Source organism: Lepidochelys kempii, chromosome 5, assembly GCF_965140265.1.
Source record: "Lepidochelys kempii isolate rLepKem1 chromosome 5, rLepKem1.hap2, whole genome shotgun sequence".
Taxonomy (NCBI): Eukaryota; Metazoa; Chordata; order Testudines; family Cheloniidae; genus Lepidochelys; species Lepidochelys kempii.
Genome location: NC_133260.1, coordinates 20,001 through 45,541, shown reverse-complemented (window position 1 = coordinate 45,541; position 25,541 = coordinate 20,001). Strand labels below are relative to the sequence as shown.

General features: G+C 46.2%; 2 protein-coding genes across 6 annotated transcripts in view; one reads left to right on the top strand and one right to left on the bottom strand.

The window, feature by feature from the left end:
• Positions 1–20,319, top strand: part of ARHGEF39 (Rho guanine nucleotide exchange factor 39) — a 69,789-nt gene extending 49,470 nt beyond the window's left edge. For all 5 annotated transcript variants that reach the window (XM_073343224.1, XM_073343226.1, XM_073343228.1 and 2 more), the window contains exons 8-12: positions 6,881–7,009; positions 16,379–16,608; positions 18,575–18,663; positions 18,928–19,044; positions 20,028–20,319. In XM_073343224.1, coding sequence (XP_073199325.1) covers positions 6,881–7,009; positions 16,379–16,608; positions 18,575–18,663; positions 18,928–19,036 — 557 coding nt within the window. In that variant the 3' untranslated portion in view covers positions 19,037–19,044; positions 20,028–20,319. The remainder of the gene's footprint in view (positions 1–6,880; positions 7,010–16,378; positions 16,609–18,574; positions 18,664–18,927; positions 19,045–20,027) is intronic.
• Positions 20,320–25,020: 4,701 nt separating this feature from the next.
• The window catches only part of MRPL17 (mitochondrial ribosomal protein L17), a 1,605-nt gene continuing 1,084 nt past the window's right edge, over positions 25,021–25,541 (bottom strand). Inside the window, exon 3 of the mRNA XM_073343229.1 lies at positions 25,021–25,541. This exon is cut by the window's right edge and continues 112 nt beyond it. Within this exon, the coding sequence (XP_073199330.1) occupies positions 25,357–25,541 (185 nt within the window). The 3' untranslated portion in view covers positions 25,021–25,356.

The window sequence follows — 25,541 nt, the reverse complement described above, 5'->3', positions numbered from 1 at the left end:
TTGATCACTGCCAGCACCAAGAGGTGCTGCAGCAGGTGTTTCTGGACTTGGGCACCTCTAGAGGAAGTCCAGGACCAACACTACCAGCTGTTGGACATCCTCCAGCCCAGGGGACCATCGCACGTCACGCTATCTTCCAGTCTGCATAAGCAGTCTGGCACGCACCAGTTTCATGTACCCCCATGCCTAAGAGGTCGGAACGTTGGTACTTTGTCCCATCCAAGGGGGTGACTTTCTTTTTTCTCTTCCTCCCCCCACCCCACACACACTTTGCTAGTGGTGCACACGGTGTCTGAACGGGTGAGGAGCTTCTAACCCCTACGGCGGCCAAACGCTCGACTTCTTGGGCCATAAGGTATACTCCTCCACAGCCCTGCAGTTCCACATCTCTTAACTACTGTACTCTGCTAGCGAAGTATGACTTTCATAACTATGCCAAGCTATGGATCTGCCATAGGACAAACAGCAGCATTTCCAGGCCCCAGTGGAGGAAGGTCGCCTGATGGCCAAGGTCGGCCTCCAAGCTGCAGTGGATGTAGCAAATACATCCTTCCAGTCCCTTGCTGCAGTCCTCTGGCTTCCCCAGGGAGATCCAGACCATCATCCCGGACCTCCTCCTTTGACAAGGACAATTTGTTCTAAGTGAAGACAGACAAGTCCCTCCACTCTCTGAAGGACTTTAGAGCAACATTCTGGTCTCTTGGGAAATACATCCTAGCACCTGGTCAAAAGCAATCCAGTTATGCTCCTATGCACCATACCAGGCCACCTACCCCCAGTATCAGGAGCCTGCACAACAGCATGCTCAGTCACAGTGTCTGCGACACTCAGCCACCGCCACCTCCTCTGCATGGCATCCACCAACGGGACGGTTTTGATGTGGATGTTGAGACCTGCGAACCCCCCACATCACCATCCCGGCCCTACAACCTTTGGGGACCATCTTGCCTTATTTGTCCATGATTGGGACAAGATCATCACAGACTGTTGGGTATTACAGATCATGCAGCACGGTTACTCAATCAAATTGCTTTCCCTTCCATCTGCGCGCCTCCCGCCCCTCCCAGATGCCTAGTGGGATTCTCATCGCAACCTCCTACAACATGAGGCAGACACCCTCCTTGTGAAAGGCACAATAGAACCAGTGTCTAATCCCTTAGTCAGCAAAAGCTTCTACTCCCCATACTTTCTTATCCCCTTCTCGATCTCTGACTACTCAACACATCATGAAAACTGAGTTCTGTATGGTGACTCTCGCTTCCATCATCCCCTACCTCGCCCAGGGGTCATGGTTCACAGCTCTCAACATGAAGGATGCGTATTTCCACCCTGACATCTGCCTAGCCCTCTGCAAGTTTCTTTGCTTTTGCATGGGTGACAACAACTACCAGTTCAGAGTCCTCCCCTTGGGCATTGCAACAGCCCCAAGGGTCTTCACCAAAGTCTTCGTGGTCGTGGCAGCTCAATTAAGGCGGCTGGGGTACTCTGTGTTCCCTTCCTTAGATGACTGCCTCACTGAGATGACGTCAGCCATCTGCACTCTTTGTTCTCTCCTTGCCACTCTTGGTATCCAAATCCACAAGGAAAAATCCATGCTCTTCCCAACACAGACAATCCACTTCATTGGGGCATGCCTGGATTCCATGGTGGCTCACGCCTTTCTCCCGGCAGGCCATTTTGCCACCCAGACAGCAGTCCTATGTCGCAACCCACACACCACGGTGTGTCACTGTCTCTGCCTCGTTGGCCCCATGGCAGCCTGCACCCATGTGACACTGCATGCGCACTTGCACATGCGCTGTCTATAGTTGTGGCTCATATCAGTCTGCAGGCTCCATGTCGACCACCTGGATGTCACACTGATTGTCCCAAGTCTAGTCCAGGCCTCTCACCTGGTGGACCAACCCTTCCAAAGTGATGATAGGCACCCCCTGCCCCACTCCCATCCCAACCACCACTCTCAGCACAGATGCCTCCCTAGCTGGTTCAGGTGCTCACCCTGGATGGCCATGCCATCCCAGGGGCTTGGACTCGGCACAAGGCCCACATGCACATCAGTATCCTGAAGGTGTGGGCAATCCGCCTTGCCTGCCTTGCATTCCTGCCCTTTATCCGAGCATGCTATGTTCATCTCCTTTCCTACAATACCACTGCAGCAGCATACATAAACAGGCAGGGAGGCACCAAGTCCTGGTCACCCGGTGTGGAGATCATCTGCCTCTGGAACTGGTATATCTGCCACAGTGTCACACTCTGCGTGACATACCTCCCGGGAATGTAGAAAACTCTGGTGGACACATTCAGCTGGATCGGGTACCTCAATCGTGAGTGGAAGCTACACAACCCCACTCTCTGCTGCCTCTGCCAAGCCTAGGGCACCCGTCACTTGGACCTTTTTGCCACTTGCAAAAACGGCAAGTTCCCCCTCCTCTAATCAGGAAAGATATCTTGGAGTCATTGTGGATAGTTCTCTGAAGATGTCCACGCAGTGTGCAGCGGCAGTCAAAAAAGCAAACAGGATGTTAGGAATCATTAAAAAAGGGATAGAGAATTAGACTGAGAATATCTTATTGCCCTTATATAAATCCATGGTACACTCACGTCTTGAATAACTGCATACATATGTGGTCTCCTCATCTCAAAAAAGATATACTGGCATTAGGAAAGGTTCAGAGAAGGGCAACTAAAATGATTAGGGGTTTAGAACGGGTCCCATATGAGGAGAGATTAAAGAGGCTAGGACTTTTCAGCTTGGAAAAGAGGAGACTAAGGGGGGTTATGAGAGAGGTCTATAAAATCATGAGTGGTGTGGAGAAAGTGAATAAGGAAAAGTTATTTACTTGTTCCCATAATATAAGAACTAGGGGCCACCAAATGAAATGAATAGGCAGCAGGTTTAAAACAAATAAAAGGAAGTTCTTCTTCATACAGCGCACAGTCAACCTGTGGAACTCCTTGCCTGAGGAGGTTGTGAAGGCTAGGACTATAACGGTTTAAAAGAGAACTAGATAAGATCATGAAGGTTAAGTCCATTAATGGCTATTAGCCAGGATGGGTAAGGAATGGTGTCCCTAGCCTCTGTTTGTCAGAGGGGAGATGGATGGCAGGAGAGAGATCACTTGATCGTTACCTGTTAGGTTCACTCCCTCTGGGGCACCTGGCTTTGGCCACTGTCGGTCGACAGGATACTGGGCTGGATGGACCTTTGGTCTGACCCAGTATGGCCGTTCTTATGTACTGCTCCTGGGGGACCAACGGGCATGATTCCTAAGTCAATGCTCTCCTCTTTCTGTGACAAGGTGGCCTCCACTACACCTTCCTCCCTCCCCCGCCCCATTCCCCTGGTACTGTGCAAGATCCAACACGATTGGGCCATGGTCCTGTTAATAGCCCCATTTTGGTCCCAACAGTTCTGGTTTCCAGACCTGCTCAGACTCTCCACCCATCCCCTAATCCACCTCCCCACACTGCTGGATCTCTTCACCCAGGACTGGGGCAGAGTCAGACGTCCCTGCCCAGGCTTGCTTTGCCTCCTGGCCTGGCTTTTGGATGGTGGTTGCACGTAGACATTGCCTGCTTGACACCAGTGCAGCACATACTTACGCTCAGCAGACAAGCTTCCACATAGGCATTCTACACAGTGAAATGGAAGCATTTCACCACCTGGGCACAACACTTCTATTTCCCCTTCAGTGACATCTTTCATTCCTACCGTCCTGGAGTACCTCCTGGAACTTAGGACCTCAGACTTCGCCATCAGCTCAGTCTGAGTCCACTTGGCAGCGCTTAGTACGTTCCTCCCACTGGTTGACAGCCACTCAATGTTTACCCTTTCTGAAAGGGCTGACAAATAACTTCCCATCGGTCCTCTAAACTACTATCCCCACACCAGGACCTCAATCTTGTAATCTCTGCCCGCACCAGACCTCCCTTCGAGTCCCTGGCCACGTGCTCCCTCTCACCTTATCCATGAAGGTCATCCTTCCCATTGCCATCTTTTTCACTAAGCGGGTCAGCGAATTGGCAGCCACAATGGCCGACCTACCATATACAGTATTCCAAAAATACAAAGTTTCATTATGCCTTCACCCTAAGTTTCTTCTGAAAGTGGTCTCAGAGTTCCATCTCAGTCAGTCCATTCACTTCCTGGTCTTCCATCCTAAGCCACATGTCTCTACAGCGGACAGGACCCTGCACTCATCCAACATCTGCCATGCATTTGTGTTCTATCTTGACAGGACCCACGTCTTCTGTACCTTTTCATAGGCATTGTGGCGAGGTCGTGAGGACAAGCTCTCTCTTCACAGCACATATCAAAGTGGGTCTCTACAGAATGCTGCAGGCAGGCTAATACCCTGCTGCCCGACAGGATTACAACACATTCCATGCAGGCACATGTGACCTGGCGCTCCGTCCATACCTTCCCCACCCACTATGCCATCACCCAGGGAGCAGCGAAAGATGCAGCCATCAGCCATGCCATCCTGCAGACAACGATACTTCTTGTGTCCTCACACGTCTCCAAGCTGATCACTACTTGGTACTCACCCACATTTGGAATACATATAGGGACTACCACTTGAAGAAGACAAATATGTTTTGTTTCTGGGAGACACCTCTCAAATAGATAAATATCAAGACTAGACATCTATGTGTAGATGGCCCATTAAGGACACTTCACTCTATCAGTGGGCCATAGAAGAAACTCATCCTGCCCAGATAACTCTCCCAAAGGATGCCTTAGACAGCAAGGGGCCAATGGCCAACCCCTGTGAGTCAGCAAACCATGTAAGGACATGATATGCTCATATGACCCTGGCTCCATCTTGGGCTAGTAACTTTCCACAAACAGGAGCTGTGGGCTTTGTTTGGGACAGAGTATATAAAAAGGCACCTGAGACATCTCCATTTTATCTTCATTTCCTGCTTCATTTTTCTGGACTGGATTATTAACAAGGAAGCTCAAAACAAGGACTGATAACCCTTAATCTGTCTGGGTAATTTCCAGAGAGACTTTTGCAAATGAGAAGTTTATTTCATCACTTCTACAAACCTGATATAAGAACTTTGCAATCAATTGTATGTATATGATTCCTTAGCCAGTTATAACTCTCTTCTCTCCTTTTCCTTTTAATAATAAATCTTAGTTATTAAGGATTGGCTGTAAGCAGGTATTTGGGTAAGATCTGAGATTCATATTGACCTACGGGTAAGTGTCCAATACCTTTGGGATTGGTAGAACTTAAAGTATGGTGAATAGGCTTTTCAGTAACCCCTCACTATATTAGACTTGGTTGTCTAGATGGGATCCAAGAGCTGGAATATCTAAAGGAGATTGTGTTTGGTTTCTTATTAACCAGTGTGGCACTACAGATAGCTCTCTTATTACTGGACTGGTGAATCTAATTACAGAATAAACCGCCAGTTTTGGGGATTATCAGCCCTATTTCTTGCAGTCTGCCCTGAGTGTGGCATTGTCAGTGTGGCCCATCCAGACACCTGGTCACACCCACTCACCATCCCCCCTACTGCAGACTGCGCTACTTAGTGGTGAGAGGGTGACTGAAGGGGCATCGCCCTGCATGGCTTCTTATAACCTTGTCTGTAGCATGAGGCAATGTATGACTCAGGTGCAGGTCACTGACCCTGCTAAACTTTCACCTATGGCGCGCAAGTACGCCCACTTTTGAAATACAGAGAGGGGCCACACATCTCGAAGAACCTCCAGTTACAGGTAAGTAACCTCCTCAACTCCCAGATTTCAGCGCTAGGATTGGGTAGAGCCACTTACATGCACTCTTCTCTGTTAGGATATAGATATTCAGGCCTGTCTGTAAAGGCCTATACTCTAAGAATTTAGGTGTATTCTTATCACTTGGCTAGTGATAGAGGTATAAAAGAAAGAATCAAAACCACTGTCTGCCAGTCTAAGGGCCTTCTCTTACTGTGACAGTTTGTGGCCCTGTGCTTAGGCTCAGGCCTTTGGCTAAGCAGCAGAGGCAGCCATAAGCTGGGAAGCGAACGGTCACATCCTCACATTCCAAACTAGTCACATTGAAATAAGGTGTTATTGGGCTGTTAGGCACTATCAGGACAGGACTGTATTCCTATCACCTCCAGAGAAAGGGAAGTGCCTAGAAAATGTAAAAGGAAACTTAGTTTGATAGCATCCTGTCTGGCAAGAACTCACTTATCAATAGCTGGGATGTGAAATCCTCACTTCTGTATTGTTTTGTCATTATAGTTCCCACTTTGCTGTTGTTTGTCTGTATAATCTCTGTCTGGTTCTGTGATTGTTCCTGTCTGCTGTATAATTAATTTTGCTGGGTGTAAACTAATTGAGGTGGTGGGATATAATTGGTTACATAATCTTGTTACAATATGTTAGGATTGGTTAGTTAAATTTCAGGAAAATGATTGGTTAAGGTATAGCTAAGCAGAACTCAAGTTTTACTATATAATCTGTAGTCAATGAGGAAGTGACTGGGTGTGGGTGGGGGTGGGCATGTGGGTGTGTGAGATGGGAACAGGGAATGGGGGTAAGAAAATTGGAATCATGTTTTGCTAAAGGGGGAAATGGGAACAGGGACACAGGTGTAAGGCTCTGTGGTGTCAGAGCTGGGAAGGAGGATACTAAGGAAGGAAACTGGAATCATGCTTGCTGGAAGTTCACCCCAATAAACATCGAATTGTTTGCACCTTTGGACTTCGGGTATTGTTGCTCTCTGTTCATGCGAGAAGGACCAGGGAAGTAAGTGGGTGAAGGAATAAGCCCCCTAACATTCTCCAATGCTGGCAATTTTGTCTATTACCCAACCTGATGTAGATCTCTAGCAGTGAAGTGTTTGTTTTTTTTATTGATGTGCTATGCTAATTTCAGAAGCTGTGAAATCTGTTTCTGAGGTGTCTCAGTGGGTCCATAGCACAATTTGCAGCCGTGAGAACTCAATGCAACTGCTTCGGGTCCAGAAACTGCTCAAAGGACGGAAGACCAAGGTGCTGACTCCAGGTGGGTCCTACTCATCAGCCAGACTAAGTGAATTGGAGGCAGCTTTGTGATCGCTTTTGATTCAATTCAAATAGACTTGGGGAGGAAAATTGGCTAATGTCTCACAAACAGGGTATGATAAATGGAAATTATGAATGAGAGAGGCGACTAGTGGGCCCCCAGGGTGTGGGGCTGCCTGGTTGGATTCACAATCTTCATTTAATGACCTGGAAGTGGAGGTAAGTAGCAGGTTAATGGCACTTGTAGGTAACGCTCAATTGGGAGGAATTTATGACTTGCAGTGAGGACAGGAAAATGATCCAAAGTAGCTCATGGACATTAGTTTGGAAAAATGTAGCTAATGTCTCTACCTCATCTTTTAATATGTAGAGAAAGCTGACAGTTGTGTTTTCATCCCTCATGTGAGCTCCCCTCTTCCCCCACCCCTCCCCTCCCTAATGCAAGACTCCAATATGTTCTGGTGGCATGGGAACTGGTGTTTTGCCTCTGCAGTGCACGGGTAAAATCAAGGAATGTTGGTTGACAAGAATTGCAACACTAGATCAACCTAATGGTCCATCTAGTCAAGTCTCCTGTTTCTAAGAGTGGCCAGTATAATATGTCTTTTGAGGAAGGTGGGTGCAGGCATGGGTTCTGTGCCAGTGCAGACTAATATTGTTAATGATAACATACCTACTGATCAGGGTCATAGCCTCGGGTGGGCCAGTCCACCCATTTAGCATCCAGGCCCACCCAAATCTGAGCTGCCGTAGCGCTGCCATAGCGGCCTGGAGCGTCACTCAGGGACAGCAACGGAGGGGGAGGAGAGCATGGGTACACCCCCACACTGCAGCTAGTACTCTCACTGAGCCCCACTAGATGGCGCCCAGCATAGGTGCCGACTTCTACTGGCACTGGTGGGTGCTCGACCCCTCCTCTGACCCTGGCCCCACCCCAACTCCACCCCTGCCCTGCCCCCATTCCAGCCCCGTCCCCGCCTCTTCCCCTGAGCGTGCCATGTTCCCACTCCTTCCCCTCCCTCCCGGAGCTTGCTACAGCTGTTTGGCAGTGGCAAGCACTAGGAGGTAGGCGGAGGAGCGGGGACGCGGCGTGCTCAGGGGAGGAGGAGGTGGAGGAGGAGGTGGGGCGGGGATCTTGGCTGCCGGTGGGTACAGAGCATCCACTGATTTTTCCCCATGGGTGCTGCAGCCCTGGAGTACCCACAGAGTCAGTGCCTATGGTGCCCAGAGCAGGGAAACTGGGCTGGCAGCAGAGTTCTACGAGATGGGGCCCGGGAAGCCTGCTGAGTTCTGTCCCTTTCTCACCTGCAGCCTCCAGTAAGTGTTTGGAGCCCAGGATCAGTCGGGGGGTGGAGGAAGCAGCAGGGCCCAGGGGCATTGGGTGAGGGCCCGGCATTTAAAGTGCCCCCCAAAAGTAGTCATATTTAAATCCCTGGGCACCTGAAATCCAGGACGGCGCTATGTGCCTGCCCTTCAGAAAGCTACGCTCCTACAGCTCTGCTTTGCCATTTTTTGAGCAACCCCATACACGTGCCCAGGTCAGCAGGGGAAGTCCTAGGAAGAGGGTGTGGCATCGGGGGGAGAAGCTGAGCTACCGCAGTCTGTCATTGTCCGTCCAGCCAAAAGTCGCGGCCCACCCAAATTTCCACTCCTAGCTACGTCACAGGAGCTGATAAAGTTTCTAAATTACACTGTTGGGGGTGGAAAATGATGAGTGATCATCAGTGTAGCTAGATAAACTAGTCAAAATCAAACAATAATATATGCTTTTCAGTATAGCCAAGTACAATCTTATACATTAGAAATGGAGGTTGATAATCTGAAAACCAGAGACTCTGGAAAGCACTTAGAGTTGGATTCAGAAGGGGGACTTGGTGCTTAAAGTGGCAGTTAGGCACCACTAGTGTATGCAAAACCCTTGCTTGGCTGTCTCCTAACCCTGAAGGTGCCTAAAGTCCCTAGGCACCTAAATTTGTGTCATTAAAGTTCACGAGGTAACTACATTTCAGTGGCTGTGCGTGCACAAAGCTACCTCAGTCCTGACACTGACCACCAGTTTGGTCCCTAACTTGTACCTAAACCACAGTGGCATTCTCCAGACTGGTGTTCTCCTTCCTATCTTGCTTTTAGGGTCTGATCCAGTAGGCATGCTTGGAGCACCCCTAAACCTACACAAAATGGCACAAGGTGGGGGAACAGCTATAACTTAGCCTAGTGGTTAAGGCACGCACTCAGGATGTGGGAGAGACAGGTTAAATTCCCACCACTGCCAGCTGTGGAGTAGAGATTTTAACTGCGGTTTCCCACCTCCCAGGAGAGTACCCTAACCACTGAGCTATGGGGTATTCTGGGGCAGGGTGCTCTGTCTCTCCTGTTGAACCTGTTCCACTGTGTGTAAAATAATCAAATACACATTGGGCCAGAGAATTAGAATGGCTGTCTATAGTCCAGTGGTTAGGGCAGTCCCCATGTAGCAGGCAGACCCAGGTTCAGTCCCCTTCTCCAATGCATATTTCATTACTAGTAATTGCAAGTCCATGCTGTCACATGGGTGTAATTCCTAAAGTCATGTGGTTTAAAAAAACCCACCAAAAATGGCTGAGACTTTAAAAATTGGAGGGTAACAGATCATGAATGCCAGTCATGATTCAATCTGCTGCTATTTTGAACAAAGAGTTCTTCCCCATTGTAGCTGTATCCATCACTTCACAGTGACTCGTTTGAGGCTTTGGAGTGATATTTGGTGTAGCCAAATCAGTTGATTTTATCATTTAATTGTATTATTGTCATGGTTAACTCATATGTAATCAATATGTGATGCATAGTTATTAGTAGGATAGGACTATGGGAGTATAAGACTGAAAAGTATTTAGGAGCAATGGATGTGTATTAGGTTTTAGTAAAACAAGGCTGTAATGCAAGGCCTACTGGGTAAGGCCTGCATGATTTCAGCGTAGCCACTCTAGACTTCAGTCTTAAGGATACTTGTCATGAGTGGGTGACCAAAGATTGACCCTATGCCAGTAAAACTATAAGATTACTATAAAGGATGTGCCAATAGGTGATGTTATGGAAAAATAGAACACCATGTATCCATCTAGACTGCAAGGTACCTGACTGGAACATCATGGAAAGTTCTGTTTTGACCACAGAACAGAACACAGGAACATATGCGCATAAATGTTAATAAGATGCTGCTAATAATAAAGGGAACAAAGAGAATACCCTATGAAAAGTGGAAGAGTACTTATGGCACCTTAGAGACTAACAAATCTATTAGAGCATAAGCTTTCGTGAGCTACAGCTCACTTCATCGGATGTGTACAGTGGAAAATATAGTGGGGAGATTTTATATACACAGAGAACATGAAACAATGGATGTAACCATACAGACTGTAACAAGAGTGATCAGGAAAGGTGAGCTATTACCAGCAGGAGAGCGGTGGGGGGCGGGGGGACCTTTTGTAGTGATAATCAAGGTGGGCCATTTCCAGCACTTTACAAGAACAGTAGGAGGGGAAATAAACAAGGGGAAATAGAAAAGGAGTACTTGTGGCACCTTAGAGACTAACCAATTTATTTGAGCATAAGCTGTCGTGAGCTACAGCTCACTTCATCGGATGCATGAAATAGTTTTACTTTGTGTAATGACACATCCACTCCCAGTCTTTATTCAAGCCTAAGTTAATTGTATCCAGTTTGCAAATTAATTCCAATTCAGCCGTCTCTCGTTGGAGTCTGTTTTTGAAGTCTTTTTGTTAGAAGAATTGCCACTTTTAGGTCTGTAATCTAGTGACCAAAGAGATTGAAGTGTTCTCCGACTGGTTTTTGAATGTTGTTATTCTTGACGTCTGATTTGTGTCCATTTATTCGTTTACATAGAAACTGACCAGTTTGGCCAATGTACATGGCAGAGGGGCATTGCTGGCACATGATGGCATATATCACATTGGTAGATGCGCAGGTGAACAAGCCTCTGATAATGTGGCTGATGTGATTAGGCCATATGATGGTGTCCCCTGAATAGATATGTGGACACAGTTGGCAACGGGCTTTGTTGCAAGGATAGGTTCCTGGGTTAGTGCTTTCGTTGTGCGGTGTGTGGTTGCTGGTGCGTATTTGCTTCAGGTTGGGGGGCTGTCTGTAAGCAAGGACTGGCCTGTCTCCCAAGATCTGTGAGAGTGATGGGTCATCCTTCAGGATAGGTTGTAGATCCTTGATGATGCGTTGGAGAGGTTTTAGTTGGGGGCTGAAGGTGATGGCTAGTGGCATTCTGATATTTTCTTTGTTGGGCCTGTCCTGTAGTAGGTAACTTCTGGGTACTCTTCTGCCTCTGTCAATCTGTTTCTTCACTTCAGCAGGCGGATATTGTAGTTGTAAGAACGCACTCCAAAATGTATGGGGTGGGGAAGAACAGATAAGGAAAAAGAGGGTTGGAACCCTTATGCATATGCATAAGGTGTTAGGTGTCATCAGAACAAGATAGAGGTGCCCTGGCTGGGCTAAAGTGCGAAGACTCAAAGGGAGGATGTATTTGGGATGACCCAAGCAGGAACTACCCTCTATCAATGACCACCTGTCAATGAGAGATCCAGTATGTGAGTATGAATATGGCATTGGCTATTGCTTTGGCTCTCTCACATTGTGTAGATGTGCATGTGAGTGTAATTTATAATACGAACAAAATCTTCTTGCTTGTAAGTGTTTTTGTGGTTACTGTAGTCATTCTTTGTGTACTCCTCACTCTTCCAATCTAAAAGAATCCTAAAGGGTAACTTTCTCCCTATTGATCTGAAAACTGGAGCACAACAGGGGCTGAGCTCACTCTCTAGAGACACTATAGTTTAACACAAGACGATCCAGTCAATTTAAAATAAAGGCTACGTGGGGGTTATTGTGTGTGCTGATTGTCTTGCTGTATGGATGGTTGTATTGATTTGTGTCTGGTGGGTGTTGTATTGGGAGATTTTGTGGATTTGTGTAGGTGGTGGTTGGGCACTTGGATGTGGCAGCTGGGCCAAGTAGTCCACCATCTGTGCAGTCTCCCTCATATAACCAATGAAACTGTTGCATACAAATTACCTGTAGACTAAGGGTGGTGATTGGTTGAGTTAAATTGGATATCACAGTGGTCTAGAACTTTTGGCATGGCATAGCTACAGCCTTAGCATAGCTGTATATTGCATTGGTGTAATTCATAAAGTCAAAATGGCTGAGAACGTATAAACTGAACAATAACAGACCATGATGATTCAGCCTGGTGGTATTTTGAACAGCATAAGCTCACAACCATGCTTGTAGCGGCTTCCTTCATTTAATGTTGACTTAACAGACATTTTAAGCTTCAGAGTGACATTTCTGGAATCTTATATACGTTTACACACAGTGGAACAGCTTCAACAGAAGAGACTGAGAGCCCTTTCCTGGAATACCCCATATCCCAGTGGTTAGAGCACCCTACCAGCAAAGGGGAGACTCAAGTTCAAATCCCTTCTCTACATCAGGCAGAGGAGGAAATTGAACCTAGGTCTCACACATGGTAGACCAGTAGTTAGAGCACTCACCTAAAAGAGGGGTACCACCATTTTCTTCCATTTGTGTTTTCTTCCCTTTTACTTTCCTTGAAAAAGGACTGACCCGGCTTAAGCACCGAACGCAAGGACAGGGTTCATGGCTGTGAATCCCAAGTAGAGGGAGGCACCTTCCTCTGTCCTGGATTTAAGCCCCAACCCTCAAAGGCACTTAGGCACTGTGCCCCTCTCTGCCATTTCCTACTGGCTAGCTTAGGTGGTTCCGCACTCAGTATGCTGGCTTTTGCTAATCCCATTCTTAGGTCACTAACTCTTTCCATGCATTGTATAGGGAACCAGGGTGCCAAACACAGGGTTGTAAATTCCTCTTGCAGCAAGTGACATAAAAGTATTGCCGCACCTACGTTCCCCTTGTGAATTCCACCTTTGAAGGTCATTGTAGATAAACAACTGAACATAGCAGTTTTGTTCACAGCATTCCACTGGGAAAATGCAGTTCTTGGTGGTATAAACACAGGAACAGAGGGCACTACCGGCCTACTGTGTCCAATTCTTTGGAAAGCACACTGGAAAAATTGCAGATGGTTCAGAGAAGTGCTACAAGAATTAGAGATCTGGGAAATCTGCCTTACAGCAAACTCCTTAAGTCTCTCAACCTTTTCTTATATAAGCTAAATTATGATCTAAAGATACCTACACAGGGAGAAAATGTCTGATAGGGGATGTCACAGGTCAACAGGATCAGTGCTATGCTCCATCTTGGGGACAGTCTCTTGGAGGAATCCCTTCAATTTGCCAGACACCCCTCTTCCCCTCCCCAAGGGCTCTCACTCTTCTTCCAGGGTAAGTTAGGGGGCCTCACCACCTCCTTAGATTGTACTCCTGGGACTCCAGCACTGCTGCTTCACATCATGAGCTCTGTTCAACAAGTCCAACTTAGATAGATTCTTGGTATAGACTTGTACACTCTTCAGGGATTAACCCACCTCATAAAGCATCTGCAGTGACACTCAAACAGTATTGTCAAAACAGTCAGGTTTATTAGGCCTGGTCTACACGGGGGGAGGATAGATGGTAGTTACGCAACCTCAGCTACGTGAATAATTTTTTTTTAGTTAATTGCATGAGTTAACTGCCATTAATCAACAGCCCTAATAAAAAATGTACCAGGAAATTCCATATAAACACTCAAAAACCAGGAAATGGCCAACGTTAAGTTTTTCTGTATAACCTTAACATGTGTCCTGTTTGTGCATATGCATTACATTAGTCTTTAGTTATATGATCAGGTACTGTTATTTATGTATGACCAGTATCTCATCCAGTAAACAAGGCAGGGTGTGCTCATTCAGCAGAGGTGATAAAAAAAAAATTATAAATAATTATACTTAAACATTATTTAAAAACAAGTATTTCATTTTTATAAGGAAAACCAACTCATTCTTCAAGAGCTTGATTGTACATGCATTCATAGAATCATAGAATATCAGGGTTGGAAGGGACCTCAGGAGGTCATCTAGTCCAACCTCCTGCTCAAAGCAGGACCAATCCCCAACTAAATCATCCCAGCCAGGGCTTTCTCAAGCCTAACCTTAAAAATATCTAAGGAAGGAGATTCCACCACCTCCCTAGGTAATGCATTCCAGTGTTTCACCACCCTCCTGGTGAAAAAGGTTTTTCGAATATCCAACCTAAACCTCCCCCACTGCAACTTGAGACCATTACTCCTTGTTCTGTCATCAGCTACCGCTGAGAACAGCTCCCACTGAGAACAGTCTAGATCCATCCTCTTTGGAACCCCCTTTCAGGTAGTTGAAAGCAGCTATCAAATCCCCCCTCATTCTTCTCTGCTGCAGACTAAACAATCCCAGTTCCCTCAGCCTCTCCTCATAAGTCATGTGTTCCAGTCCCCTAATCATTTTTTTGCCCTCCGCTGGACTCTTTCCAATTTTTCCACAACCACCTTATAGTGTGGGGCCCAAAACTGGACACAGTACTCCAGATGAGGCCTCACCAATGTCAAATAGAGGGGAACGATCATGTCCCTCAATCTGCTGGCAATGCCCCTACATATACATCCCAAAATGCCATTGGCCTTCTTGGCAACAAGGGCACACTGTTGACTCATATCCAGCTTCTCGTCCACTGTAACCCCTAGGTTCTTTTCTGCCGAACGGCTGCTGAGCCATTCGGTCCCTAGTCTGTAGCGGTGCATCGGATTCTTCCGTCCTAAGTGCAGGACTCTGCATTTGTCCTTGTTGAACCTCATCAGATTTCTTTTGGCCCAATCCTCTAATTTGTCTAGGGCCCTCTGTATCCTATCCTAGGTAAATTGAGTTTGAGACCCCTGGTCTACATGGTGGGGTTAGGTTGGATGGATTAGGTTAGGTGGATTTTTCACACCCCTGAGTGATGTAGTTATACTGATCTAGGTCGGTATTCTAGACCTGGCCTCAGTCTCACCTCCTTGCTTAGCCTCCAGATGAGAGTCCAGTCTCCGTCCAGCAGCCAACCTATCTCCCCACTTCACACCTTTGTTCTTGAGCTGCAGCTTCCCTGCAAAGAGGTGAGGAAGTCCATCTCCTGCTGGGTCATTTGGTTGCTAGGTATCAATACGGCAGTGATTTGGATTTGCCATTGTCTTTTCAGATGCTCCATTCATATGGGGACTAAGGCCCAAATAGCTAGGCAACATCCATACCCATGTCTCCTAGCATGCCCTGAAAGCAAACAGTCAATGTCTTCCCACTGGGTAACAATATACCATATAGGAGAAACTGAGGCACATATGGGATTCATAAAAATATAGAAAATTCCCACTTTGTCACAGGGAGCTCTTGAATCTAGCAAACAGAGGCATAGTGAGATCTGATGGCTGGAACGTGAAACAAAACAAATTCCAAGTGGAAATAAGGAGAACTTTTAAGTGAAGGTAATTAGCAATTAAAACACTATGCCAAGGGACATTGGTGGATTCTTCATAATTTGAAGTTTCTACATCAAGACTGGATGCCTTTTTCTAAAGGATATATGTTCTAGTTCAACCCAGAAGTTACAGGCTTGATGTACAAAATGCTGCTGAAATTCTCTGGCCTGTGTTATTCAGGTCAGACTAGATGATCACAGTGGAATGAATAACCTACCCATGGGCAAGTTTCTTCCTAATTCCCATCAATTTGAGGTTAGTTTGTCCTGAACCAGGAGGGATCATGTCCCTTTTTATCTTACATTAAATATAATAAAGTTGTGCATGTTCTCACGGTACTTACAGAGACCCCATCTTTTTTTTAAAACACCCTGGTAAGCTCTTTACCATGTGGCAGTGAATGCCAAGCTAATGATGCAGTGCATGAAATAGATGTTAATTTGCTGCCTTTTCCCTTGTATTATATGGAGAGGATGAACAGAAGTTCCTGATTGATTTACTTTTTCTATCCCCTTTATTATTTTGTATCCCTCTATCATATCCCCTTAGTCTCAACCCTTCTATTTCTGTTGCATTCTTTTTGAAGTAGGGTGGGTGAGCAGATCTGAACACAATACGCCAGGTGGGGTGTCCCATTACTTTTATAATGACATTATAATTCAGTATCACTCCACATGTATATAACACTTTTTTATTCATGCCTGCATGCTTTTTCTGAGCACTTTTTGCACATTGAGCAGAGGTTTCTTCACCCTGCCCTCAGTCACATCAAGGGCTATTTCCTGAGTGATTAATAGTTTATTTAAAACCCAGTAATCTGTAAGAGTAGTTCACTTTATTCCTTCAATGGATACTGCCTGTGTCACCACTGAGTCCCATCTCACAGTTGTGCTTTCCCCCCCCCAACAACTAGGGCGCTGGTATATCCAAGAAGGCTGGCTCATGGTGGTACCCACAAAGGGCGAAGAAGTGAAGCGTAAGATGTTCTTCCTCTTCTCCGATATCTTGGTTGCGACGAAGCCCTGCCACCCACTGCATCCCCTGAACTCGGACAAGTTTTCTTGCCAGGCAGTCTATCCACTTAACCAGTGCACAGTGGATAAAGTGTTTGGCCATACCCAGAGCCAGGGAGGGCTGCTCAGTGTAAGTTTCTCTCAGTTTCTCGCTGCAGCTCCTACAGCCCTCATTTCTGCCCCCTGCCCACAAACACATCCTGATCTAAAATAGAATGAATGTGAGAGAGGATAGTGGGTATAACTTACCACTGTGGCTGAGGCAATGATGGGGAGAGCCACAGTGAGTCTCTTAATTGCTGCAGGAGCAGCAGACTAGAGAGGGTAAAATAGTGGCAATGAAAAATATAAAGAGCTAGATTGTGGTAGGGAGGCTTCACTGCAGAGGGAAGAGCGAGGGAGAGAAGAGCCCACATCACCTCTGTGGGAGGCACAGTTCCGCTCTGACCGCCCTGGTGTGCAGCCTCCTCTCACTGCTGTACTTGATTTGCTCGGGGTAGGGGCATGGCCCCTTGTGCCCTTAGGAGTACACAGAGGAAGCAGTGCCTGGGAGGATTCTGCTCATTGTGCTGTCCCCAGTGCATCCACAAAGAGGCTACTTCCAAACTGGCCCCAAGGCAGCATGGTAAGTAAAAGGCAACAGAATGGTCACTAGGGCTTTGGCTCATCTGAAATCCTGCCAGCTAACATGTGGAGAGATGCTTTGGAACTGTTGCCAAGGGTGGAGCTCCTCCTCATGGCTGCTTTTCTTTCTTCCCCTATGTCTTTTCAGTGAAGGACCTGCCTTTTGGCTGCAAGGGCTTCTCCTGTTAGGGGTTATAATGCCTTGGGTAGAAGCATCCCAGAGGTCATTTGAAGTGCCTGCAGTTAGAAAAACATCTCCTGACTTGTCCCAATAATGCTAAAGCAAATTGCTCAATTTACATTTAAACTAAGACCCTATGCTTCCATGTATAGTTACTTCTGAGAACAGAGCCACATTAAAATGCAGTACAGGGAGTGTGGTCTCCTGGGTTCTACTGGATTCACCACAGACTTGGACTGTGACCTTGAGCAAGAGGCTTCCTTTCTGGGCTGGTTTCTCAATATATAAAGTAAATCTGTAAAAGAAGATGCCCCTATGCTGAGAGGAGAGCTTTTCCCGTCAGCATAGTTAGATACCACCTCTTGGGGAGGTGGATTGTCAGCCAGAGAAGCTCTCCTGTTGACATAGCACTCTGACAGCAGGGATTGCTCCATAAGGGCTGGAGGGCCTGGGGCTAGCCAACCCTTATTAGTACAGAGGCACACCTGGATTGGATCAGGTAATCCCTTATAAAGTACAGCAAGTGGCTGCAGTGAAGGGGGAAGCTCAGGAAACTGCAAGAAGAAAGAGGCTCCTACAGAGAAGACCTTGACACCAGCTAGAAACCTGAGGCTCCAGCCACATAGGGCCTGCTAATGTGGGAAAGGCCCCAAGCAGGAAGGCCTGGGTGTAGGATAAATTTGGAGACTGCTGGGAGTGAGAAGGCTCTAGCCAAAAGATCTGGGATGTGGGGTTTCCCTGCTGAGACTTATAGCCAGGAAAAGCCTAGGAACTCAACAAGAAGATAAAACCAATGGACTGTTTTGGAACTTGCAGGGGCTTTTTTGAACTTTATTTATGCAAACAAATGTGGACACACCCCCAGAAGGGGTGGTGAATGGACAAGAAAAGCCTATGTGGAGTATCAAGGGTGGCATTGACTTACTACCTCCATAAGATGCTGGGAGGAATATTAATTGTGTGTGAAGTATTTTGAGATCTGCAGCTGGAATTGGCCAGAGGGTAGGTCTGGTTCTGGTTCTGTGCCAGTGAAGCCTGGACAGCCCTGTTGCTTTTCTATTGCAAAAGGAAGATTACAGAAATTAGATGGGATGAGGTGCTAGTTGTCTTTGTGGCAGGGCTGTTTTCTGGGGCAAAGGAAATGTTAAAGATAGGTGTTGAGTCCAACACCCTTCTTCTTCTGTTCCTTCCCTCTGAATCATCTGGCCCTGGCTGCTGCTAGAAGACATGATACTAGGCTAGATGGATCATTGGTCTGACCAGGTGTAGCTATTCTCATGTTCTCTTTCAGCTCTCCTTTCCCCACAAGACACTGCTGTTGATGTCAAGCAACCAGGAGGATATTAACAACTGGTATCTAAATCTGACAGCTGCTATCAGGTAGGTCTCATCTGCTTTCTGCTGTTCAATAGGTGACTTCTTTTTTTCTTGATGTGTACTTGTGTAGGAGGTGGGACAGTGCACCAAAGTGATCATGTGGGCTTCTGGAAGTGTATCCACAAGATGAGTGGCTTTAGCACCAGGCTGATTGTGGAAAGGAAAGGGAGCTTTGACTCTGAAGGCAAGCCTTAGAAGGAATAATCTCATGGTGCAGGTGAACAAAACATTAAGAGTGGGGTTTTCCTCATTTGTTGTTCTCCCTAGGCAGCTGAAAGCCAGGCCGACCCTTGTACGCCAGAAGGAATACCTGACAGAACAACCTGTCAGCTCAAGAGAGGCCCATACAGTCCAGAAAATGTGCCAGGATTTATAAGAGCAAAGGTGTGTGTCAATGTTCCCTCTAATTTTTTATGTCCATGTTCGGAATTAATTTTATGTGCACCAATATGGAGGTGATGTGTGACAGGGGTGGGGCTGAGGGGTTTGGAGTGTGGGAGGGGGCTCAGGGCTGGAGTACGGGGGGTGAAGGCTCTGGAGTGTGGCCAGGGATGAGAGGTTTGGGGTGCGGGAAGGGGCTCAGGACTGGGGCAGAGAGTTGGGGTGTGGGCTCCATCAGGGGTTGCAGGCTCTGGGGTGGGGCCAGAGATGAGGGGTTTGGGGTGTAGGCTGCCCTGAGACTGCAGTGGGGAGAGAGGACTGCCCCCAGCCCTCTCTCACCACAGTAGCTTGGGGCCGGGGGAGAGGCACCTCTCCCCAGCCATGGCGGGGCCAGGCCAGGGCAGGGGCGCCTCTCCCCCCCGCACAACCCTTGAAAGCCTGCTGTGAGGTCACACCAGTTGTCACAGAGTCCCTGGGCGATGCTCTGGAACTGAAACTTTCTTGATTAAATCACTTTCACGCCCTTCAGTAGGTAACACAATCACATCACCTTCACTCCAACCCCTAACCCTAAGCTTAGAGGGAACTTAGGTGTGTATATTGTGGGGATACACAAAGAGTGGACCTTCACATCCTACACACTACTGTAATAATGTTTGTACAAGTATGCCTTTTAAGGTATCATATAAAAACTTGTAATTTGATGATCAACAGTATCATGGCAAAATGCCCGTAGCAGCATTATATGTGATGTTACAAGCATAAGCTGAAATTGTGACTCTAAAAGTATATTTTCCAGATTGGTTTGGCCACTTCCCAAACTTGTTCGTCAGAGACAAAGGGCAAGCTGATACCTCAGCCAGGTGTAAACAAGGCTGATAGACATTACCTGCTAAATGGCCATTCTTTGGCAGGAAAGGGGGCAGGGGCAAAAATCTGTATCTTGAGTTTCCTTCCACACAAACAGCCTGTCGCTTTGCTTCTAGCTGGAAATGCTCTCAAAGGGGGCAGAGGACTCTCTCTCCCTTCCCATCGCATTTTCTGCATCTGACAAAACAAAGGAAGCAGCGGTTGGACTCTGGGGGAGGGGTCCTTACATAAAGAGTTTGGTCAGCAAGACTGCTGAAAGCATGTGGTGAGAAATCTTTCCTTTGAATATAATCTATTGTTAGGCACCAGTGATTGTTTTATTTTTCTTGTAACCATTTCTGACTTATGGCTCATTACTCGTACTCACTTAAAATCCATCTTTGCAGTTAATAAACTTGTTTTATCTAATCCACTGTGGTTTGCTGAAGTGTTTGGATAAATATTTAAAATAATAAACTGACATTATTCCCTGAAAAGAATAACAGACTTAATATATTTGTACTGGGCAGTATAAGACTGTAACAGACCCACTCTACCCCCATCTTCTTCCCTGCAGAAACTACACAAGCTCCACTAGCTGTGCACTCAGTGACCTTTTATTTCTAGTTCCTTCCACCAATATCACCACAGTCCCTGTTGAATACAGTAACTCCTCCTTTAGTCATCCCGGTTAATGTTGTTTCATTGTTACACTGCTGATCAATCAGAGAACACGCTTGTTTAAAGTTGTACAATACTCCCTTATAATGTTGTTCACTGCTTTGTCCACTGCTTGCAGAAAGGGCAGACTGTTGGAGCTAGCTGGTGGGGGCTCCGAACCAGTGTGGACCAGCAGCTCCCACACCCTAAGTTCCCTGTGCAGCAGCTGCCCAGCAGACTATCAATTGCCAGCAGTTCAGCTGTCTCTCTCCCCACTGCCATGTGCTGCTCCTGCCCTCCGCCTTGGAGCTGCTCCCGAGAGCCTCCTGCTTGCTGTGCAGGGGGGCGGGCGGTGGAAGAGGGGTGCTAAAGTCAAGGTGTCCCCCTCCCCCTGCTTCTGCCCCCCACTCCTGTACCTTATCTCCACAGAGATTAGGTGGGGGGGACGCTACAGAGCTCAGGACAGAGGGAGCTTGCTGGCAGCAGCTGCTGTCTCAACTTGCTGAGAGTGGGGTCAGCTTACTTAAAGGGGCAATGCATGTCTCTCTCTCACACACGCAAACACACACAGTGTGTCTGTCTCCCTCTGCCATGCTGTCTCCCCTCTGTGGTGCCTTGTAGAGTGTGAGGCTACATTAACAACAATTTGTTAACCCTTAAGGGCTCAGCCGAGTGCTAGTTCATCATTTATCAGTAAGGCATTCCCTGGGAAATACCCCATGCTCTTCATCCCGCTGACTCCACCACCTCAACCAAGCTTCACAATCATCACTGCTGTGTACAGTATTAAATTGTTCGTTTAAAACTTTGTGTGTATATATATATATATATATATATACACACACACACACACATTTGAGTGTCTTTTGTCTGGTGAAATTTTTTTCCCTGGAACTTAACCCCCCGCCCCCCAATTTACATTCATTCTTATGGGAAAATTGGATTTGCTTAACATCGTTTCACTTAAAGAAGCATTTTTCAGGAACATAACTACAACGTTAAGCGAGGAGTTACTGTCAAAACCTCCTAACAGTAAGAACAGTAGGACAATGGAATAAACTGCCTTGGGAGGATGTAGAAGCTTTTTCACTGTAAGTTTTCAAAAGGAGACTGGATACCCACCTGTCTTAAATGGTTTAGACACAAATCTTGCATCTTTGCAGACCAAATGACCCTTGCGGTCCCTTCTAATCCTATGATTAATAAGTCAGAATGCTTTTACTAAGTTATCAACCAATTAAGTTATCAACTTGCACTAAGTTCAACAACTTATTTGCTGTGAGAATAGATCACTAAATATTTTCTGTCATACTGTTTAAATATGAATAGTACTATAGTAAATGAAATGATGAATTCACACTACTGTGGCTCTTTTATGTAATGCTGATTATTAATTGGGCTTCTGATCCACCAAGATCTGAGTATCACTGCTCTAAGCTTACCAGTGACAACCAGTGTGCTCAAAGTGCACTTGTCTAGACTTTTTGTTTGGAACATGAATGCAGAAAATCATGGAGCAAAGGTCTTCAAAGAATCAATTTTGAAGCACTACGAGCAGAGGAAAGTGATCAGGAACAGTCAGCATGGATTCACCAAGGACAAGTCATGCCTGAATAACCTAATTGCCTTCTATGACGAGATAACTGGCTCTATGGATGAGGGGAAAGCAGTGGATGTGTTATTCCTTGACTTTAGTAAAGCTTTTGATACAGTCTCCCACCGTATTCTTGCCAGCAAGTTAAAGAAGTATGGGCTGGATGGACTATAAGGTGTAGATAGAAAGCTGGCTCTATCATCAGGCTCAACAGGTAGTGATCAATGGTTCCATGTCTAGTTGGCAGCCGGTATCAAGTGGAGTGCCCCAAGGGTCGGTCCTGGGTCGGTTTGGTCAACATCTTCATTAATGATCTGAAGGATGGCGTGGATTGTATCCTCAGCAAGTTTGCAGATGACCCTAAACTGGGAGGAGTGGTAGATATGCTGGAGGGTAGGGATAGGATACAAAGGAACCAAGACAAATTAGAGGATTGGGCCAAAAGAAATCAGATGAGGTTCAACAAGGACAAGTGCAGAGTCCTGCACTTAGGACAGAAGAATCCCATGCACCGCTACAGACTAGGGACTGAGTAGCTAGGCAGCAGTTCTGCTGAAAAGGACCTAGGGGTTAGAGTGGACAAGAAGCTGGATATGCGTCAACAGTGTGCCCTTGTTGCCAAGAAGGCTAACAGCATTTTGGGATGTATAAATAGGAGCATTGTCAGCAGATCGAGGGACGTGATCTTTCCCCTCTATTCGGCACTGGTAAGCCCTCATCTGTAGTACTTTTTCCAGTTTTGGGCCCCACACTACAAGAAGGATGTGGAAAAATTGGAAAGAGTCCAGCAGAGGATAACAAAAATGATTAGGGGACTGGAACACATGACTTATGAGGAGAGGCTGAGGGAACTGGGATTGTTTAGTCTGCAGCAGAGAAGAATGAGGGGGGATTTGATAGCTGCTTTCAACTACCTGAAAGGGGGTTCCAAAGAGGATGGATCTAGACCAGGGGTTCTCAATCTGGGGGTCGGGACCCTTCAGGGGGTTGCAAGGTTATTACATGGGGGTCACGAGCTCTCAGCCTCCACCCCAAACCCTGCTTTGCCTCCAGCATTTATAATAGTGTTAAATATATAAAAAAGCTTTTTTCATTTATAAGTGGGGGGGGGGGTTGCTGCACTCAAAGGCTTGCTATGTGAAAGGGGTCACTAGTACAAAAGTTTGAGAACCACTGATCTAGACTGTTCTCGGTTATAACAGATGACAGAACAAGGAGCAATGGTTTCAAGTTGCAATGGGGGAGGTTTAGGTTGGATATTAGGAAAAACTTTTTCACTAGGAGGGTGGTGAAGCACTGGAATGGGCTACCTGGGGAGGTGGTGGAATCTCCATCCTTAGAGGTTTTTAAGGTCAGGCTTGATAAAGCCCAGGCTGGGATGATTTAGTTGGTGACTGGTCCTGCTTTGAGCAGGAGGTTGAACTAGATGACCTCCTGAGGTCTCTTCCAACCCTAATCTTCTATGATTCTAAATTCTTCCCACATTACCATGTTTAAAGGTGAGGTTAATCTCCTTTATTTGACACTTAAGTTTGTATTCAAACTTTCTAAAACTGAAACTAGCCTAAAGGGTAACAGACTAAAAAGACCACAGGAGTTTACAGAACTAAGAGGCTGCATACTGGGTATTGCAATTCCTAACAAAGTGTAAGAATACCTTGTGTATGAAAGCGAGTCACCTGTTACACAGCTGCCTAAAAGACTACAGAATTGAGCACTGAGCAGTCACACCAGAGAACTGTGGAGGAGGGGGTGGGGCCGCAGGGGAGAAGAGTCCACGCAGCACCCAACAACAAATTACAATATAACTGCTATACTGCGTCAGACCAATGGTCCATCTAGCCCAATATCCTGTCTTCCAAAGTGGCCAATACCAGATGCTTCAGAGGGAAAGAACAGAACAGGCAATCATCAAGTGATCCACCTGAAATGGATTAAAATGGTACGTTACATACCTCAGTTTTTAGTTTTGCAATTTCATATTTGAGTTCCTTCAGAACTCTTGGGTGAATACCATCTGGTCCTGGTGACATCTTATTGTTAAATGTATCAATTTGTTCCAAAAACTTCTCTATTGACACCTCAATCTCGTACCGTTCCTCAGACTTCTCACCTAAAAAGAATGGCGCAGGTGTTGGAATGTCCCTCACATCCTCTACAGTGAAGACTGATGCAAAGAATTCATTTAGCTTCTCAACAATGTCCTTAGCTTTTCTGGAGTGCTTGTTTAGTCCAGTGGCCCCACTGATTGTTTGGCAGTTTTCCTGCTTCTGAGGAGTTCAAAAACTAACAACATTATTTTTAGGTTTTTGCTAGTTGCTCTTTGAATTCTTTTTTGCCTGGCCCAGTTATCCTTTTACAGTTGACTAGCCAGAGTTTATGCTCCTATTATCCTCAATAGAATCCGACCTCCCTTTTTTAAAGGATGACTTTTTGCCTCTAACCACTTTTTTATTGGGTTGTTTAGCCAGGGTGGCACTTTTTCAGACTTTGTTTTTTAAATTTAGGGTATATATTTCATTTGAGCCTCTGTTATGGTGTTTTTTAAAAGTTTCCATGCAGCATGTAGGCATTTCATTTTTGTGACTGTATCTTAATTTCTGCTTAACTAGCTTTTCATTTTTGTGAAGTTCCCCATTCTGAAGTTAAATACTACTGTGATGGGCTTCTTAACAATATTATGGTCACTATTACCAAGCTTGTAGACCAGGTCCTGTGCTCTGCTTAGGACTAAATCAAGAATTGCTTCTCCTTGTCTGCATTCCAGGACTAGTTGCTCCAAGAAGCAGTGACTTATGGTGTCAAAGAACTTTACGTCTGTAACAAGGAGTCTCGTACAATATTTGCTGTTACCCAGTGAAAACAAGGAAACTTCCTTTTCTGAAATGATGCATTTATTTACAGAGACCATCAAGGGTTAAGTTACTCATCATCATTTACCCCTCCAATTCGGCTTCCACTTATACCACAGAAAGAAAGAACTGGGACTTGAACTCATGCTTTCTGCATAATCCTACAGAACAAGACCAAGAATCCAACCCAGGCCTCAGGAACTGTGAACAGAAACCAGGACACCTGCAAAGTAAGTCTGGGACCTGAACCCACTGCTCTCATATGAGGCAAGTATTTAAATTTGAGGGTCCGATTCCTGCCTTAAGTGGAATCTTCTGTGTCCCAATGTATAGACTACAAGGAGGGAAGAGAATGCTGCACTACACTGCAGTTCCTGTGTGCAGTGAGGCTGCAGCCCCCTCTGGGGCCTGGGTAGCTCTGGTCTTTAATATGTCTTCACGGTATCCTTTCAGAAGCTGATTAAGTAAGGTCTTTTCATTGTCCCTGTGTAGAACTATGAGTGGTGGGAAAGGATTCCCCTTATATTCGATCACAGCCATCTTAG